The sequence below is a fragment of the Megalops cyprinoides genome, chromosome 7 (assembly GCF_013368585.1).
Source record: "Megalops cyprinoides isolate fMegCyp1 chromosome 7, fMegCyp1.pri, whole genome shotgun sequence".
Taxonomy (NCBI): domain Eukaryota; kingdom Metazoa; phylum Chordata; class Actinopteri; order Elopiformes; family Megalopidae; genus Megalops; species Megalops cyprinoides.
This window is the reverse complement of record NC_050589.1, coordinates 253615-271533: the sequence shown is the minus strand read 5'-3', so window position 1 is coordinate 271533 and position 17919 is coordinate 253615. Positions and strand designations below refer to the sequence as shown.

Below are 17919 nucleotides of genomic sequence, written 5' to 3'. Positions count from 1 at the left end.
TCCGTCTCATCGCACAGCAGCGACCCCTGCTGGTCGACCAGAAGCCCACAGCCTGTATAATGCTGCATAAACCAGCGCATAGTGTCCTTTGACGATTGTCTGTGCGAGCTTTGCATGGGGACGCCATCTAGCGTGTGAACACAATAAACACACAACCGTTGCTCATATTTTATGCTTTATTACATTTTGTGAGGTTAATTCAATCAAATGTATTCTAAAGTTAAATTATTCTGTAGGAATTACAAGAAGTGAAAACGAAGCCTGCATAAAATTCCTTTATTGAAAATATTTTTACATAACAGCAGCAAGCACTCAACCAAATAACTACCCAGAGAGAAGAGAGATCTGTAACCGAGACCTAAAAATTCTGTAAACCATGCCAGTCAGTGCTGTACGGTACATGTGGATTCGGTAACAAATGTATCACGTGTGCCGAACCTCCGCTGACGCGGCGGAGCTGGTCCGGGTTGAGCGCATGCGCGGGCGAGAGGCGTAATGAGCATGCGCAGGGTGAGAGGCGGGTTGCGGGTCCGCATTGTGCGCATGCGCAAGTGAGAGGCGAACATGGCGGCGCCCTGGAGCGTGGGGCTGCGGAGGCTGGCGGAGGTCCGGAGCCTGAGCGCGGCTCGCCTGCTCTGCCTGCCGTCGCAGAGGCGATATGTCCGCAGCACCGCAGGGAACAGTGAGTGCCTGCATGTCCCGCACTGGCCCGTCCGCTGCGGCGTCTGCTGACACGGTGTGCGATAGTGAAGCGACGGCTGCGTGGAGGTCAGCGTCAGGCTGGCGAGCTAGGCTAACTGTCTGCTGGCTAAATTAACCTACTGACGTTTCTCATCCGTTTGAAACATTTCTTGTCACTTGCTAGATGAGTTGCTGAAAACTAAATAGTTGCGTCCACAGCGTGTGTTAGGTCCTCGCCCATGTATTCCGTGTTTGCATGCAGCTCGCTAGCTGGTTAGCTATGCTTAGCTTGTTTGCGGGCTGTCCTGCGCATTGCGCAATAGGTCTCTGCGGAACAACACGCCATGTGGCGGCTTGTTGTGTTACTTATCGGAAACATTTATCTAGCTAGCTTCTTAGGTTGTATGTATTGTAAAATCATTTGTAACTTTACGACAGTCAGTGTTTTTAGTAGCCATGTCTTTCACAGACTGCACACTGTTACAGCAGCGTTTTTAAGATTTTGTGTATTTTTGCGACTGTAAGTCTCTGTAAGCGGATGGCTGTGCAGTATGTATGTTTCATGTTGAAACGCCGTTCAGCATGATGTTTGCAGTGTTGCTGACTCACGTCCCTGCGTCTCCCTGCAGATCTGCAGTTTAAGCTCGACGAGAGAACGGCTCACAGCAGCCTTGACCTTTTCAAAAAGGACACCGGGGTGATCTACCGAATCTTGGGCCTGGACCCGAGCCTGGTGCTGGATAACCCAGAGCGCTTCCGCGAGTGGGCGGTGGTGTTCGGGGACGGGCGGGTCACGGCGGGGCGGCACTACTGGGAGGTGACGGTGCGCAAGTCGCAGGAGTTCCGGGTGGGCGTGGCCGAGGCAGGGATGTCCCGGGATGAGTGTGTCGGCACCAACAGCTGCTCCTGGGTGTTCGCCTACACCCAGCGCAAGTGGTACGCCATGACCGGCAACAAGATGGTGCCGGTGTCTCTGGCGGGAAAGCCAGACAGGGTGGGGCTGCTGCTGGACTGCGAGGCCGGCTGCCTGGGGCTGGTGGACGTTCAGAAGCCCAAGCTGATCCACAGCATGAGGGCGGTGTTCGGGGTGCCGCTCTGCCCCGCCTTCGCACTGTGGGACGGGGAACTGCTCACGCACTCCGGGATGGAGGTGCCGGGGGGGCTGCAGTGAGGGAGGGGGTACGGGACGACACCCTGCTCTGTCTGGGGGGGGGGGGGGGTGGGGTCATGAAACTGGACACCTCTGCAGGAAAGCGTCAGGATGCCGCCGGGCTGGTCTCCTTCCTGTCAGTGTGGCGTTTCCAGGGCAACGTGCCCCGCCTGAGGCAGGCCACACCAATGCGCAGGCTCTGGGTCTTTCTGTCGACACATCTGTTATTCTCATTGCAATACATTGTAAATTATGACAAAATAAGACAAATTTCTGGAGATTATGGCTTACGCTGCTGTTACGTCAGGGCTGGACTGGGGAAGTCATCGCTTTTTCATTATAACAAAATCAAAGCAGGAGTTACACTCCAGAGTGTCTTACCTGGACCTAATAAAATACACATTTTAATAAAAAAACTGCACTTGTTTAATGGTTTATGTTTTTATTTACTTATTTACAGTAGACCTATGCTGTACCTGTGCCGGTCGAGTGGCCGGCGCACTGCTAGTCTGATAAACTGCTCAGATACAAAGCTCAGCTCAGCAGAGCAAAGCCTTAGTTTGTTTCCCATAGTCTGCACTGATGTTCACAGAGAACATCATTCACAACAGAATTCATTCAGACTCAGGCCTTATGAAAATCACACTTCACAACCTGAGGACGTCCTGCAGTGAACCTGCTCACTCTGACCTGCCTGAGAGCTTCAGTGACCAGCAACACACTCACGACTCAGGGAACGTAGTTACTGTTACTACAGTCATTGTGTTTTTCCCCAAACGTTAATGGAAAATTTTGTGTCAGCAGCTTGTGCAGAGGTGGTGTGCTGCACTTGTGCTTTGTGTGTGCTGGTACAGTCGCCCGTCTCCACTGGCACACAGTAATACTCAGAGTTAAACAACTATTCAGTGGAAGCAGAGAAATGTACCACTTTATACGAGTTCCACAAACTGTCAGACAGACCAGTGCACCACATGCCATCTATCAGGACACTGACCCAGTGGCAGGATTTCGACACAGCCTGTGAAGGGGAGGACACGCACGCCTGGCAGGCCAGAGCACATCGGTGCACTTTCACCCACTGGCATAACGAGAGAACGGAGGTAATCAGGTGCTCCAGGTAAGACTATCAGAACCATTTCAGGGTTTTTTTTTAGGTTTTAGACTATTTTTGGTAGGAAGGCACTCAATTTTTGACATCAGTTGTGTTTTTTACATTATACAAAAACGGTCTCTTTGCCATAATATATTTCATATATATTATCTTTTTTGTTTTTGAAATTATTTTACAAAAATAAATAGGCAAAAACTCTCTGCACACAAGGAGACTTATATACAGATAGTGTGCCACATCACTCTCTTTTTAAAAGCATTTGCATACTGAAGCTGTGTGTGTGTGTGTGTGGAGTCTCTTAGATGTCCTTTCCCCAGCTGAGATGAGATGAACCAGGGCCCAACACTGCAGGTGGAACCTGTCAGAAGCGTAACACCACTGTCCCGTGTGGGTCGGGCTGGTGCCTCCCTCACAGATGCTGCTGAGGAGAACTGTTCTCTCATGCACAGATGAACCGCGGGGTGGTTCTGGTCTGTTTTAGACCATGCCCTCCAGGGTCTCCAGCTTCCTCTCCTCCTCGCTGTCAGACTGGGCCTCCAGCTGCCGGTATGCGCGCTGGTACTCCTGAAGGACCTTCACCACCCCCTCCTGGCCAAACTGCATGGCATCATCCAATGGGGTGTTCCCCCACCTGACAGAGGGGGGCGACAGAGAGACCATGATGGCACATGAGGAAGACTGAACTCTCAGAGAGAAAGTCTGGAGCAGGACAGACATCAGAGGAGCCAGGAGGAGAACAAGGTAGAGGGGGAGAGAGAGAGAGGGAGAAAGATGGAGACACAAAGAGAGAGGGAGAGACAGATGATGAGATGGGAGAGAAAGAGAAGAAGAGGCCGAGGGATGGGATTGTGAGGCAGTCGTACCTGTCCTTCACGAAAGGGTTCACCTTGCAGTATTCTGTGAGAAACAGCACCGCCTCCACATGACCTGAAAGCACACACAACAGTATCATCAGGAACAAACATTAAAAATTATTTTTAACCTGAGGCACACAAAGAATTACATAGACATTTCACAATACTCCATGCACCCCTATAAGAAACTGTGGGGTGCATTTTCTGTCTTTTTGTTTTAGGAAGAGTTTCTACAGACTCATCTGGGGACAATTATATTCTAAACTGAGATAATGTATGCATAAAGGCTGAGCAAGGCAGCAGGCCTTTCTCATTAGGGACAAGCAGGTAGCAAGCAGCACTCCCCTGTACAGTATGTATTTGTTTTAAGTTTGTACTATAATGTGGAGTGAATGTCTTATGTAATGTACACTGGCTTAGGAAAGTATTCAGTATTCACTTTTTGCACACTTTGTTGTATTATAGACAGACTAAAATGGGTTAAGTTTATTCTTGTGGCTGTCAATCATACAGTAACCCATAATGGCAAAGCAAAAACTTTTTTTGCAAATCTATAACACAAAGTGTGCGAAAAATGAAGGGGCTGGAATACTTTCTGAAGCCACTGTAATGAAAGGGTTAAACAGTGTCTGTGGGCGGAGCTTCTGTCTGGGCTCACCTTCAGCTGCGGCCACATGCAGCGGAGTGCGGGAGTCATAATCTTTCAGCTCCATGTTCATCGCAGACAGAGCAAAGCTGAGAGAGAGAGAGGGAGGGAGGGAGAGAGAGAGAGGGAGAGAGAGAGAGAGGGAGAGAGAGCAGGGGAGGGAGGGAGGGAGGGAAAGAGAGAGAGGGAGGGAGGGAAAGGGAGGGAAAGAGGGAGGGAGAGAGAGGGAGGGAGAGGGAGGGAGGGAGAGGGAGAGAGAGAGAGGGAGGGAGGGAAAGGGAGGGAGGGAAGGAGAGAGAGGGAGGGAGGGAAAGGGAGAGAGAGGGAGGGAGGGAGGGAAAGGGAGAGAGAGGGAGGGAGAGAGAGGGAGGGAGGGAGGGAGAGAGAGGGAGGGAGGGAAAGGGAGGGAAAGAGGGAGGGAGAGAGAGGGAGGGAGGGAGAGAGAGGGAGGGAGGGAGAGAGAGGGAGGGAGAGAGAGAGGGAGAGAGAGGGAGGGAAGGAGGGAGAGAGGGAGAGAGAGGGAGGGAGAGAGAGAGGGAGAGAGAGGGAGGGCAGTGTCAGGTTAAACTGCACTGGGGAAGATTTTCTGTTTGTGTACGTTTATCTGTTGGAGACCAATGGGACTGCTGCCGCTGGTCAGACCCATGGTGATTCCTGACCTCAGATCGCTTGGCCACAATAATGACTTCATTGCCTCAGCATGTTTTTTTCAGTTTTTTCTGTTATTTGATTCCTTCTGGAAATCCATTCTGCTATTTGTGAAACTCTGAAGATCTGCATGGTAAAAATGCACTATAAACAGACTCTTACCGCCTGAGGGCTGAGACATCGCCGCTGTAGGCCGCAAACATTAGGTTGATCACAGACTTGTTCTGTGGAGGCAGAGGAAACATCAGCACCACCAGCAGAATCAGCTACACGTGTAAACCTCACAGCTTCTCCCTTCAGCAGACCTCACTCACACTCATTCAGGAAATATAAAAAGGTTTATTACTACTTCATATTAACAGGTTATACAAAAATCAGAGGATTTTGACAGCGATTTACAAGAAATTTTCTATAAAAAAACCCCAAATTCATATTTCTGCCTTGTCAAGCCTCAGACAGTAGACTTCACTAAACACACATACACACACGCGCACACACGCCTTACCCTGTCGTCCCCTGCCTGTCTGCGGGGGTCCAGTTTCTTGACGAAGTGTCGGAGGTTGTCGTAGTTGTGGAAGTTGAAGAGGGAAACCAGCTCCTGACAGAGGGAGAATCAGAGGAAAAGCTGGATGAGCTGCAGGTTTTAGGGCAACACCTGCAAAGACCTGCAGACTGACAGCAGGCATGTTGGAAATACAGATGTGTCCTGAGGTATTACAGTTAATCAGCAGAAGCTAAATCACTGTAATACAACGCAGCAACATACAGCTGGACACAGACATGTGCTGAGACAGTTCATCTTAAGCACCTTGTCCTGAGGTACAACAGCAGTACCTCAGCCTGGGAATCAAACCAGCAACCTTTCGGATACAAGCTCTGCTCCTTACCACTACTCCACAATGCTGCTCCTTACTGTTACACCACACTGCTGTGCCTTATCGCTACACTACACTGCTGCCCTGCTCCTTACCGCTACACCACACTGCTGCCCTGCTCCTTACCGCTACACCACACTGCTGCTCTGCTCCTTACCACTACTCCACAATGCTGCTCCTTACTGTTACACCACACTGCTGCGCCTTATCGCTACACTACACTGCTACCCTGCCCCTTACCGCTACACCACACTGCTGCCCTGCTCCTTACCGCTACACCACACTGCTGCTCTGCTCCTTACCGCTACACCACACTGCTGCCCTGCTCCTTACCGCTACACCACACTGCTGCCCTGCTCCTTACCGCTACACCACACTGCTGCTCTGCTCCTTACCACTACTCCACAATGCTGCTCCTTACTGTTACACCACACTGCTGCGCCTTATCGCTACACTACACTGCTACCCTGCCCCTTACCGCTACACCACACTGCTGCTCTGCTCCTTACCGCTACACCACACTGCTGCCCTGCTCCTTACCGCTACACCACACTGCTGCTCTGCTCCTTACCGCTACACCACACTGCTGCCCTGCTCCTTACCGCTACACCACACTGCTGCCCTGCTCCTTACCGCTACACCACACTGCTGCCCTGCTCCTTACCGCTTGATTCTAAAATGCCAGAACATGCTTTACAGAGCCATCGGCTGCAGTACCACCTCCTTCCTCTGCTTACCTGGCAGAAGTGAATGCCCCGCACGCTGTTCCCAAGCCGGTCTAAAGGGGGTGACCAACACATCAGCCCCATGATGTTGGGGACCACCAGCAGTACTGCTCCAGACACCCCTGACTTGGCAGGTAACCCCACCTGAGACAGTGATCGAGGAGGGGAGGTCAACAAGGTCAACATGTGAAATCTGCAGGCTGCTTTGTGCGTGAACAGTGTGTGTGATGGTCTGTGTGTGACGGTCCATGTGTGTAACAGTTTGTGTGAATGGTCTGTGTGTAACAGCTTGTGTGTGAACGGTCTGTGTGTGTAACAGTGTGTGTGTCAAATGGTGTGTGTAACATTCTGTGCACGTAACAGTTTGTGTTACAGTTTGTGTGTAACAGTGTGTGTGTAACAGTGTGTGTGTAACAGTGTGTGTGTAACGGTGTGTGTGATGTATAGTGCAGTATTGCACTTTTCCTTATTTCCCTCGAATGTGATATTATCTTTAAACTCTTAACTCCATAACCATAATAACTGATAATGTCTGCACACACAGTACAGAGAACAAGGCACTGAGAAAAGCTGAGTGAGAACAGTTAGTGCAGCAGGTGTGTGTGCGTGTGTGTGTGTGTGTGTGCGTGTGCGTGTGTGAGTGGTGTGTGTGTGTGTGCGTGCGAGTGTGCGTGTGTGTGACTGTGTGTGCGAGTGTATGTGTGTGTGTGCGCGAGTGTGTGTGTGCGCGTGCGTGTGAGAGACTCACGTGGAAGGCGAACTGGCCGGAGAAGTCGTACATGCCGCAGGAGTGCATGAGGCTCAGGGTGTTGCGCACGGCCTCGGCGCTCAGCACGCGCTCGCCTGTGATTGGACAGATGCCACCGTTGGCCAGCGTGGCGGCCATGACGCTGCCCGACTCGCAGGTGATCTCGATGGAGCAGAGCTGGGGGCACAGCCAGGTGAGTTTACACAGCGAGGAAAGCACAGGTGCACAGCACACACACACTCGCTCTGCGCACACACACACACACACTCGCTCTGCGCACACACACACACACACTCGCTCTGCGCACACACACACACACACACACACTCCGCACGCAGGGGCTCACCTGGAAGTAGAAGTCGAGCGCGGCGATCATGTCTGCTTCACGGGGGAAACACTGGGGGAAGAGAGGTGTTAGCCTGCGCTAATGAATTAGCATCAAACTCAATGTTACACTAAATTTTAATCTCAATCTTACCTGAATTTAACAAATCATGACCATAATCTGCAATGTAATTTTTAATGTATTGTAAAACGCAACACCAGAAAGGATGGCGTCTGCAGCAAATAAATGAATAAAAATGAATGATTTTCTGCTGCTAATTGCTCACCCGTTTCTCTTTGAGGTAGTATCCTATGGCATAATTCCGGTCACCTGTCTCCTTCTCTGACTGGAACCTGTGAAATCATGCTGATGTCACTGCTGATGTCACCGCTGATGTCGCTTCTGTGGCAGTAGGTTTAATAAGGAACACCCAAACAGACCACAGGATAGCTGAAACGTACTGCAGGCACTGTGCACACTGCGAGACTAACACCCTACTGCAGCCTGTATGCGCAGTTCTACACTGCACGCGCAGTATCGGCCTGTATGCGCAGTTCTACACTGCACGCGCAGTATCGCCTGTATGCGCAGTGCCGTGTCAGACTTACGTGGTGTTGCTGAAGCCCACGTACTCCCTGCCCGCCATGCCTTTGAGGAAGTCCATCATCTGTAAGAGACAGCAGGTGAGCAGCATTAGTGAGTGTGAGTGAGGGCGTACACCTGGCCTGTGCCCCGTGTTCCTTATACACCGTAAAACAGGAGAGAGAGAACTACACTTCTAATTGACGCAGGCAGGATCCATAAGGCCACAGAGCCTCCCATCACTTTAACCTGCAGTAACTCTACCGGCACAGAGTTCGTCTCTAGTGACCAATGATGTGTCATATCACACACGCTCAGCACTTGTATAATCCAGGCACATATGCACACAATCAGGCTTTATTTCTGTAAGGTTAACAAACAGGCTGTCACAAAGTACCTCACAATGGACATTTTCCAGAGTGACTCAAAACAGAAAAAACATCGGAGCTGAGCTCACCACACAATCACCACAATGATTTAAGTCTGACTATGAAACAAACTCTTTTCACAGAGAAAAACAGGAGGATTATGAATTCTGTATGAAAAATTGAAGGGGGGGTTCACACACAAACTGACTGAAAAACAATTTTGTATGTTTTGATCAATTTTAGAAGCATACTCACATAGTCAAATTTCTCTGCTTTGTTGGAACCAGGCTGTGAGGAAAGAGGAAGAATATACATTAATCAGTATGGAAGTCAGAGGCACTGCAGCTGTGACTTATCAGTACACCTTTGTGTCACATGGTGACAGTGTTTGATGATTTAAGCTCAGAAGATCTACGGGTTGCGTGGAGCATCTTGTGTGGCTATTCATTAATGTCTGTATGTGTGAATATGGTCAGCAAGGGCCGGTGAGAGAGCCGGCTGAGGGTCAGACTGCCCTGATCGGGTTTCCCTGGCCTGTGAGAGATCTCACAGCCAAGTCGTAAAGTCTCTACTGAAGACACACGCTTCCGTGAGCTGGCTGGTATTTTCCTCAAAGGTTAATGAGCGACTTTGAGACGGGTTTCAGTGACAGGGTGGTTATGTAACAGCAGGGATTTAAATATCTTGGTCTAAAAATCCCTCACACTGCAACTGAAGATGTCTTTCCTCCAACACCCAAACACCCCACACAAACAGGAGGGCAGGGAACCCTGCTTTGATGATCATCCTGGAGGTTGTTTTGCAGTGTTAAAAAGTATGTTAATTTAAATTATATTTAAATAATGATCTCCCTCCAGCTGCTGAGTGCTGCCTCTGTGGGCATTACATCATTCTAGTTAGAATGAAAAAAGGTTCAAACCCATTGATTATCAGTCTAAAATTAAAAAGGAATCTGTGAGTGGACTGCATCACTGGCCGCTTATCCGTCTGACTCCCTCCTGCTGCGGTGCTTTCACCCGCTTCAACACCAATCACATCCACTTTCAAAACTCCACACTTTGCTACAAAAAGGTCAAATAAACCACACAATGAGAAACCCCTAACCCGTCTCACTCTAAAATACATTTTCAAATTTCAAATTGGTTTTTCAAAATGCTAATTGCTTTTTCCAATGACTACTCATTATTGACAATTCATTTCACCCTGTGAAAATCCAGCAACACTTAACTGATAACCATAAGGGTTGTATATCCAAGGTTTTTCCAATTTTAAATTAGCCAACAGAAAACAAAACTGAATATTGTACGTATGAGAGGCTTTTGTGAATAGCTTTAGTTGTTTGTTGTTTTGTGTTTAGTTTTATGGAAATTGCACCTACATTAAATTACATTACATTCATTTAACAGACGCTCTTATCCAGAGTCACTTCCAGCACCAGAGAATGTAAGTGTATCCATTGAAGTAGAAAATGATCATCTCTTAAACTTGATCAAACTTGAGTTTGTTGAGTTTGTTGAGAAAAGGCAACGTGAGGGACAGCAGGTGCACCGAGACACAGGCAGAAAAGGAGCTGCTGCCCTTAAGCTTCTGGAAAAACAGATGTGCTTGTAGGTGTTTTATTGCTAAACTGTTTACTGGAGATGAAAGGTGACCCCAAATGACATCTCTGACTCAACGTTTCTCTGCACCCTCTCCTGTCAGACACGGTTACAGTCGCACACACCTTCCACAGTAATCCCTCATGATTGGCTGGACAGACTCACACACCCCCTCGGTCCCAGCCCCCATTATAGGCCCCTCCTCCTCAGTATAACAAATATACCACCCAATACGCATGCATCCATAAACAGGTTTTTACACTAAAGAAAGGGGGCAGGTGGAGTGCTGCTGGCTTGGGGGGGCAGGCTGACTGATGCTGCTGGGGAAGCACAGGAGAGAGGATTTTACCGCACTATGCTATTAACTGGCCAATGTGGTTCATTATCTGTGTCACTATGATGGTTTTAGTTCAGATACAGTGGAAACATTCTCCAGCAGCAGCAGATGTAGCTGATTGTCAGCTTATCTCTGTGTTCCTGCTGTTTCTATACACATATAAAGAATACATTCTATCCCAAAACAGTCTCTGCTCCTCAACACCTGTGGATACAGACATTAACACAGCCGGCCTGACTGATCTTAGATCAGCCCGGCTGTCTGTGTGTGAGGGCAATGTTTTTCTCAGTAGGGGGTGAGTCCCGCCAGCGGCGTTTGCCTGACGCTGCTGACCTTGATGAGGGAGCTGGTGACGATGGCGCCCGCGTTCACCAGCGGGTTGTGGGGTTTGTCTGCAGAAGAGAAACACAGCGACACGTCAACATGCCCCCTTTCACTGATCAATACCTCCAGCTAGTGCTGCTAACGTGTGTTCACTGCAACAGAGTCACATATGCAGGTGCCTGGCTGCATGTGTGTGCGTGCGTGTGTGTGTGTGAGTGTGTGCAGAGGCAGTGTGCATGCGTGTGTGTGCATGTGTGTGTGTGTGTGAGTGTGTGTGCACGTGTGTGTGCAGAGGCAGTGTGCGTGCGTGTGTGTGTGAGTGTGTGTGCGCGTGTGTGTGCAGAGGCAGTGTGCGTGCGTGTGTGTGTGAGTGTGTGTGTGCGTGTGTGTGTGTGCAGAGGCAGTGTGCGTGAGTGTGTGTGCGTAGAGGCAGTGTGTGTGTGCGTGTGTGCAGAGGCAGTGTGTGTGTGTATGTGTGTGTGTGCGCTTGTGTGTGCAGAGGCAGTGTGCGTGAGTGTGTGTGCATGTGTGTGTGTGTGTGCGTGTGTGCAGAGGCAGTGTGTGTGTGCAGAGGCAGTGTGTGTGTGTGTGTATGTGTGTGTGTGGAAGACACACCTTCTTCGTTGAGCGACAGTTGGTTGAATCGGAGGCCACTGGGCTCCTTGCCCACATATCTGTGCACGCGCTCGGTGCCGGCCTCGTGCACAGCCAGGGCGTACTCCAGCGGCTTCACACACGACTGCAAGCAGAACGGCACCCTGGTGTCCCCCACCGAGTGACTGAGCAGGAGAGAACAGAGGGGAAAGGAGTGCAGCGTTTTAAACAGACATCAGCACGCGCACACACACATATCGCGCACACACACAGCCATGCACACACATATTGCACGCACACACACGCTCCCATATCGCATGTACACACATAAGCATACAGATGCTCCCACATACACACACACACTCCTTCTTACCGCTGCCCGTCCACTGTACAGAGAGAGACCCCCCACAGGGAGGGACTGAACTTTGCCAACTGGGGAATGTAATCTGCTACCTACACAGAGAGAGAGGGAGAGAGAGAGAGAGAGAGAGAGAGAGAGAGAGAGAGAGAGAGAGAGAGAGAGAGAGAGAGAGCGAGAGGGGGAGAGGGAGGGGGAGAGAGGGTGAGAGAGAGAAACGGGGAGAAAGAAGGGGGAGGGGGCATAACCATGAGTGTACCATGTTCATGCTGAGCTTCTGAGCGTTTGTGTGTTGGGACAGGTGTGCTGGGGCGGGGCAGACTCACCTGTCCCCCCTCCTGCCTCTGCGCGCTCTCGTAGATCCGGTTGATGTTGGATACGAAAGCCTCAAAGTCTGGAATGATGAACTTCTTCCTGAAGGCCTGGGTCAGCAGGATGATGTTACTGCCTGCACACCTGTGACACAGGTTAACACAGGTAAACTGTAAACTGTTTCACTACACACCTGTGACACAGGTAACCCTTTAGCCTTAGAGCATGGTGACTTGTGACAACCTATAAACGTGAATCTGAAAGCAGCTGCTACAAATTCAGCTGAAAAGTGAATGAAATAAGAGGCAGGAAAGTCCTGCTGTCCTGAGTGCACAGAGCCGACTAACAGACCAGCATCACAGCCAGTCCTGCCTCACTGAAGCAGCTGCATCTGCCCTCTCCACCTGACCCAGGCGCTTCGCCTCATTAGCTGTGTCTGCACACAGATGCAGAATGCTGCAATGTGATTAGCTCCTGAGGTGACCCATCTTTCCAGAAACTCACAGTGGCAGCTGTCAGCTATAAAACAACTCTGCCATCCTCCTACACACACACACTTATACATACATACACATTTTCTCTCTCTCACACACACACACACACGGCTGAGAGAGAGAGAGAGAGAGAGAGGGAGAGAAGGATGAAAGAAGGAGACTCACTTCTTGAAGAGCTCCTGGTCCATCATCACGCCCCCGATGGTGTCCTGCACGGAGAGGCGGAGCAGCTCCATGCAGTCTCGCAGCCGGGGGTCAGAGGTCAGCAGGCCTGTGCTCTTCAGCGCCTGGGGGGACGAAGACATCAGCAAACCCTAAAACGCTGACCTCTGACCTCTCTCACATCCTGCAGGAACGTGTGAACACGAGTCCCTCCCTCAATCACACCCCACGCAGTGCCACACCGTGAGCACCGCCTGCACCCTGCTGTGGCCCACGGCTATTTTAGGACACTTACGCCTGAGCCCTTTGCTGGCAAACACACTCTTACATTACATAACCCCGGGAGAGAAAGAGCCGGCCGTGAGAGCGACTCGCTGAAACAGATGCTTGGACGCCTTTTCCTCACGTCTGTGTGCATTTTAAAGTTCTCCATCTCCACTCTTCCCCAGAATTGTGAGGTGCAGAGGGTGGAGCTTCCTGTGCCACAGGTCAATGCAGAGGGAGAGGCAGATGCAGAGCATGCGTGCTTATTAATGATGAGGCCTGAGATTGTTTATTCATTCGTACCATAGATGTTGCTAATGTCACTCTTAGGAGGGAATGAAGAACAGTAAACTAATGTTTCTCAGCAGTTTGACCACAGACGCCTGAGCTGCTCATACCTACACTGGGATGGTGACAGGATTTATGTATAAATGTGTGCTCTTGTGTGGAGCTCCACTGCCTCAAAACGAATGTGAATGGAGGAATAACACACACTGAGGACATCTGTTATAACACTGTCTCTCTCCAGGCCAGGAGAGGCCGGCTTGACCTGACGTAACTGTCCCAAACCTGAACTCTGTTCACCTGTTCTTCTACTGAAAGACCAGCCTGGATTTCAGCACCCCAGCCAAGAGCATACCTGCATCTGAGAGGTCCTACCGTAGGGTGACAGCCACGTGAGTGGGGGGGCACTGAACATCACGAGGGAGGGGGGCTGTATTATGAAATCTCCCAGCATGCATCTGAAATTCTTTTAATAGAGTCCTGCAGTCGTTATAGCAGGAGTCTGGGGTGGAGCTCTGTGTCTGCAGAGGAGACTAAATAGGCTCGAGTTCACTGTGTGTGTGTGTGTGTGTGTGTGTGTGTGTGTGTGTGTGTGTGTGTCAGATGTATAAATACACAGGCACACACATTCAAACATACGCTTATTATTTCTAGCACCTGGTCAGCTCATGTAAAACATGTGTACAGACAGCGTACGCAGGCCTGGGTGTCCCTGTATGTGTCTGTGCGGAGTGCTGAGCTGCTCACCATGCTGCTGTGTAAATGTGTAGCATTTCGTGCTCTGTGTTGAGGACAGAAAGGAAAGAGCACAGTGGTGAGTGCGGTGATGAACACCATGCTGCTGGAGACAACATCAGCAGGAATAATGACATCGGCAGGAATTATGATATCAGTAGGAATGAAGCCAAAAATGACAACATTCACGAAAGTCATGCGGCAGAGATGAGGATAGAGTGAAGCACTATTCTGTGTGTACAGTTATCATGGAAGAACAACAATGGCTTTACTGGCATGAATGATCTTTGCGTTTGCAAAGTACTGAATTAGGTTGTTTTTAATGTCATATAGGTTGTTGTTTATTGTCATATCGGTTTACTCCCACTTACTGTTAACACTGCTTAGCAAAGGTGTATTAGCTTGCATGTTAAACTAATAATACCTCATTATTTTGTGTTTTGGTGCAGTATTTGCTTTAGCAAGATGTGTTACGGACCTGACTCAAAGCCCAGGGGTGTGGTTATACAAACACCAGCCATTTCTCTGCTATGTATGATTTCTCTCAGTGTATCTGTGAGATCTTTGTGTGATTTGTGTGACCTTTGTGTGGTTTTCAGTCTTAAAAGATGGTTCTCTAAATGGATTTACTTCATCTAAATTCCTAACCTCCAGATTCCAAGGTAATGCCATGGCAACCACACAGTAGCATATCTTTGGATGGATCTGCTGCTTAGTCAGAAAGACTCCTGTATGGAGGGCACTGCCCGGGCATTAAACATCACTAAGGGAGCCCCTCAGTGCTGCCAGGGAGACAGACAAAATTTTGGATTTAAAAATAGACGGTTTGTTTATAACCCTCCTGTCTGCACCCCACCCCCTCCTTAATTATGCATTATGTGAAGACAGTAAAAATAGCACATTGTCCTGTTTCAGAGGGAGTAAGCAGGCACAGAGGAGGTGGTCTGCAGTAGTAGGAAGACTGGCTGCTACAATATTTACCGCACATTTTACATGAAAGACACTCCCAGTATGCAGAGTGGGGCAGAAGGCCTGTCACTGCCAGACCCTCACCTGGCTGCCATCCAAATGGCTGTGGGTGGAGCCAGCTCTGTTTTCTAGGAAGCCGATTCATTACAAGTCAATCGAGGTGCTCCACACCATGTTTGTGTCATTGATCATTGGTGTTTTTTCTGGTCACGATCATTTCTCTTTTGAATGACCTTAGCCTGACACTAGTATGAAGGGGGAATTTTAAAAAGATAATCCTTCCTGAACTTTTTGACAAGCCAAAAATGAAATGGCATTCCAGAATGGTCTCCTCAGTACTCACAGAGGTGAGGTGACATTCCGGAATGCTTTCCTCGGTACTCACAGAGGCAAAGCAACATTCCGGAACGCTCTCCTCGGTACTCACAGAGGTAAAGCAACATTCCGGAACGCTCTCCTCGGTACTCACAGAGGCAAAGCAACATTCCGGAACGCTCTCCTCGGTACTCACAGAGGCAAAGCAACATTCCGGAACGCTCTCCTCGGTACTCACAGAGATGAAGCGAGACACTGGAATCTTCTCCTCTCCCTCGGTGATGGTGTAGAACAGCAGATCCTCCAGCCCGGAGAACATGCCCTCTCTGTTAATGCTCCTGGAGGGACAGAGTGACCCAGGTCACACATTTACAGTCACAGAGAGCACATTCACACACACACAGCACTAAATCCACCCTGTAGAATATTCTCAGGTTTTGTACCCTCAGGACAGACGGAAATGAGCATCTTATCTGCTTTTAGGAATGTTAAGAACCAGTTACATCTGATAGATTTTTTTAAAAAAGACATTTATCAGGTAAATAAGATTAACAACACTAGGTAGTGGTAGCCCCTACACCTTCTGATCTGTCACAGCTAAATACAGTACATATCTCAGTGCAGACGGGGCTTCAGGAGCACTCATCTGCTCAGCAGTCTCGTGCGTAGATGCGCTTTTGCTGTATCTCCCACGTGGGAAAGCGCACGAGCGCCTGCCCTATAATACCACTCCGGTCCCGAACCATGAAAACGCACAGGGCTGTAAAAACAATGGCTCAGCGTGGGAAAAGACAGACATTGGTGTTGTCTTGGCAACGTCAATGACATCTCACATCCATATTGCTGTTATCGCTATCAAAATCAGTAAAGAGTTTGTATCGTGTAGAGTCATTCTATGTATGCGTTTTATTTTGGTTTAGTACAGTAAGGGCGACTATTGAACCAAACAAGAACGAAATGATTAAAGTGATGTCATTACCTTTCGTGGTATGAATCCGAACGAACTCCAAAAAAATGCATTCTAAAAATTGCAATTTTGAACTATTGTTCAAAAGATGGCACTACGAAAATTGCTGCACCTTGAACAGACCAACCGCTGAGTGGTCAACCGCTGATGACATCATGATGTTCGTCTTTAATTTTTCTCACTACGGCTCCATTTCATGGTTTAGTTGATGGCCAAGACTGCTATTTTATTTATTCAACCATTTACTGGATTAATTAATGTTCGACAGCGCAAGATGCAACAGCAGTGCCTTACCCGGCAACGGAGCCTGACATGCTTGGTTGTAACATCTATACCTTAAACACATCGTCACACTGCCGCCCAGCAAACGTTTCAGAGTAAAAATGGAATTAGACAGAAGACGTAGAGGAAGGTCAGATGTGACTTTTGTTCAGTTCGATCTTACTTGTAATGCCCGACACCCGTGTCCAAGCAGATTTGTTCTGGGTTCTGAGACGCTACACCCCGGCAGAGGAGGTTCGCAGTCCGCCTGCGGTCGAGAGCGCCGCTGACCCTCCCGATCCGGGCGCTGTTCGCGGCATTGAGGAGCCGCAGCAGCGCCGCGTTCCCTCCCCGAAGGCTTCTCAACCAGTGCATTTCCCCAGTGCAAGAGCAGAGACCGACAGACAGCCGAAACGCCGAATTTCACTAAGTTAAGACGTAAACTACAATCAATTATGCGTGCAACAGTTACTGTTACTGTTGTTACTGTCTGAGAAGCGTAAAGTTCCAGCATGCAAACACGAGTCGTGATCAGCCGTCACTGCTGTTCAAAAATAAAATGCCGGAGGGGTGAGCAGCAGGTGCCCAATAACAGCGCGCACACACACACACACACACACACGCTCCGGAGGCGGTGCCAAGTTTACGTCCCGCCGGGTGACACCACTCAGCTGTCGGGATAATGTTATTCTGACCGACCGCGGGCAGGAGCAAAATAAACAGCAAAAATTAAAGGTATCTGTGATGTGTTAGGCTACGCCCTGCGCTTGTCAGGGCTGATTAAGTAATGAGTTTAAGAGCTCCTTTTCCCCCGTGTGCGCGTGCAGCGGCCCCCCTGAGTTAACAGCGGTGTTATTTTGGGGCTCAGTGTGAGTTTCACCCCGGGTTGCGCCATTGCTCGTGTGGATTTCACGATGTTGCGCACAGTACAACCTGTACATGTCATATAAAACATAACGAAATGGACTGTCCTACGCTGAGTACACGCAAGCTAAAGAGGCCAATGGTACAAATTCCTCAAATAATTAAAATTTGCATAGCAACAGCAAACAAAATGTTAAGCAATATGTGTAGCTGTCCTGTCGCCACTACTTTACCTTGGCCGTTACACCTGTGATTCACCCCATTTTGATCCCTAAATTCAGCATATTTTGTTATCGCACCGCTCGAAAAAAAATCCTGTTTAAGTCTTTAACAGAGTGTTGCTCGATGACGCGTTTTCCAGCGTATA

General features: G+C 49.2%; 2 protein-coding genes across 2 annotated transcripts; one reads left to right on the top strand and one right to left on the bottom strand.

The window, feature by feature from the left end:
- The first annotated feature begins 523 nt into the window (after window positions 1-523).
- On the top strand, window positions 524-1881 carry spryd4 (SPRY domain containing 4). Its single transcript, XM_036534327.1, has 2 exons — window positions 524-682; window positions 1311-1881. Exons 1-2 carry the CDS (start codon window positions 565-567, stop codon window positions 1850-1852), a joined length of 660 nt encoding a protein of 219 aa, XP_036390220.1. The 5' UTR covers window positions 524-564; the 3' UTR covers window positions 1853-1881.
- A 1340-nt stretch (window positions 1882-3221) lies between these two features.
- LOC118781031 (glutaminase kidney isoform, mitochondrial-like) lies at window positions 3222-17475 on the bottom strand. Its single transcript, XM_036533870.1, has 18 exons — window positions 16873-17475; window positions 15699-15798; window positions 12896-13017; window positions 12251-12380; window positions 11940-12019; window positions 11588-11751; window positions 10982-11040; window positions 8969-9001; window positions 8372-8430; window positions 8050-8116; window positions 7785-7835; window positions 7439-7615; window positions 6703-6834; window positions 5596-5688; window positions 5253-5314; window positions 4455-4531; window positions 3806-3869; window positions 3222-3573 (listed from the first exon to the last, which is right to left on the bottom strand). The coding sequence occupies exons 1-18, from the start codon at window positions 17061-17063 to the stop codon at window positions 3420-3422; spliced, it is 1815 nt and encodes a 604-aa protein (XP_036389763.1). The 5' UTR covers window positions 17064-17475; the 3' UTR covers window positions 3222-3419.
- Window positions 17476-17919: the final 444 nt, after the last annotated feature.

Excerpts from the sequence above, each read along its gene's own strand:
- spryd4 (XM_036534327.1), top strand. The coding sequence starts at position 565 with ATGGCGGCGCCCTGGAGCGTGGGGCTGCGGAGGCTGGCGGAGGTCCGG. Across the intron at positions 683-1,310 it reads CCGCAGCACCGCAGGGAACA|ATCTGCAGTTTAAGCTCGAC; the intron begins GTGAGTGCCTGC and ends GTCTCCCTGCAG.
- LOC118781031 (XM_036533870.1), bottom strand. The coding sequence starts at position 17,063 with ATGCACTGGTTGAGAAGCCTTCGGGGAGGGAACGCGGCGCTGCTGCGG. Across the intron at positions 7,836-8,049 it reads ACTACCTCAAAGAGAAACGG|TGTTTCCCCCGTGAAGCAGA; the intron begins GTGAGCAATTAG and ends CTCTTCCCCCAG. Across the intron at positions 4,532-5,252 it reads GATGTCTCAGCCCTCAGGCG|CTTTGCTCTGTCTGCGATGA; the intron begins GTAAGAGTCTGT and ends TCTCTCTCTCAG.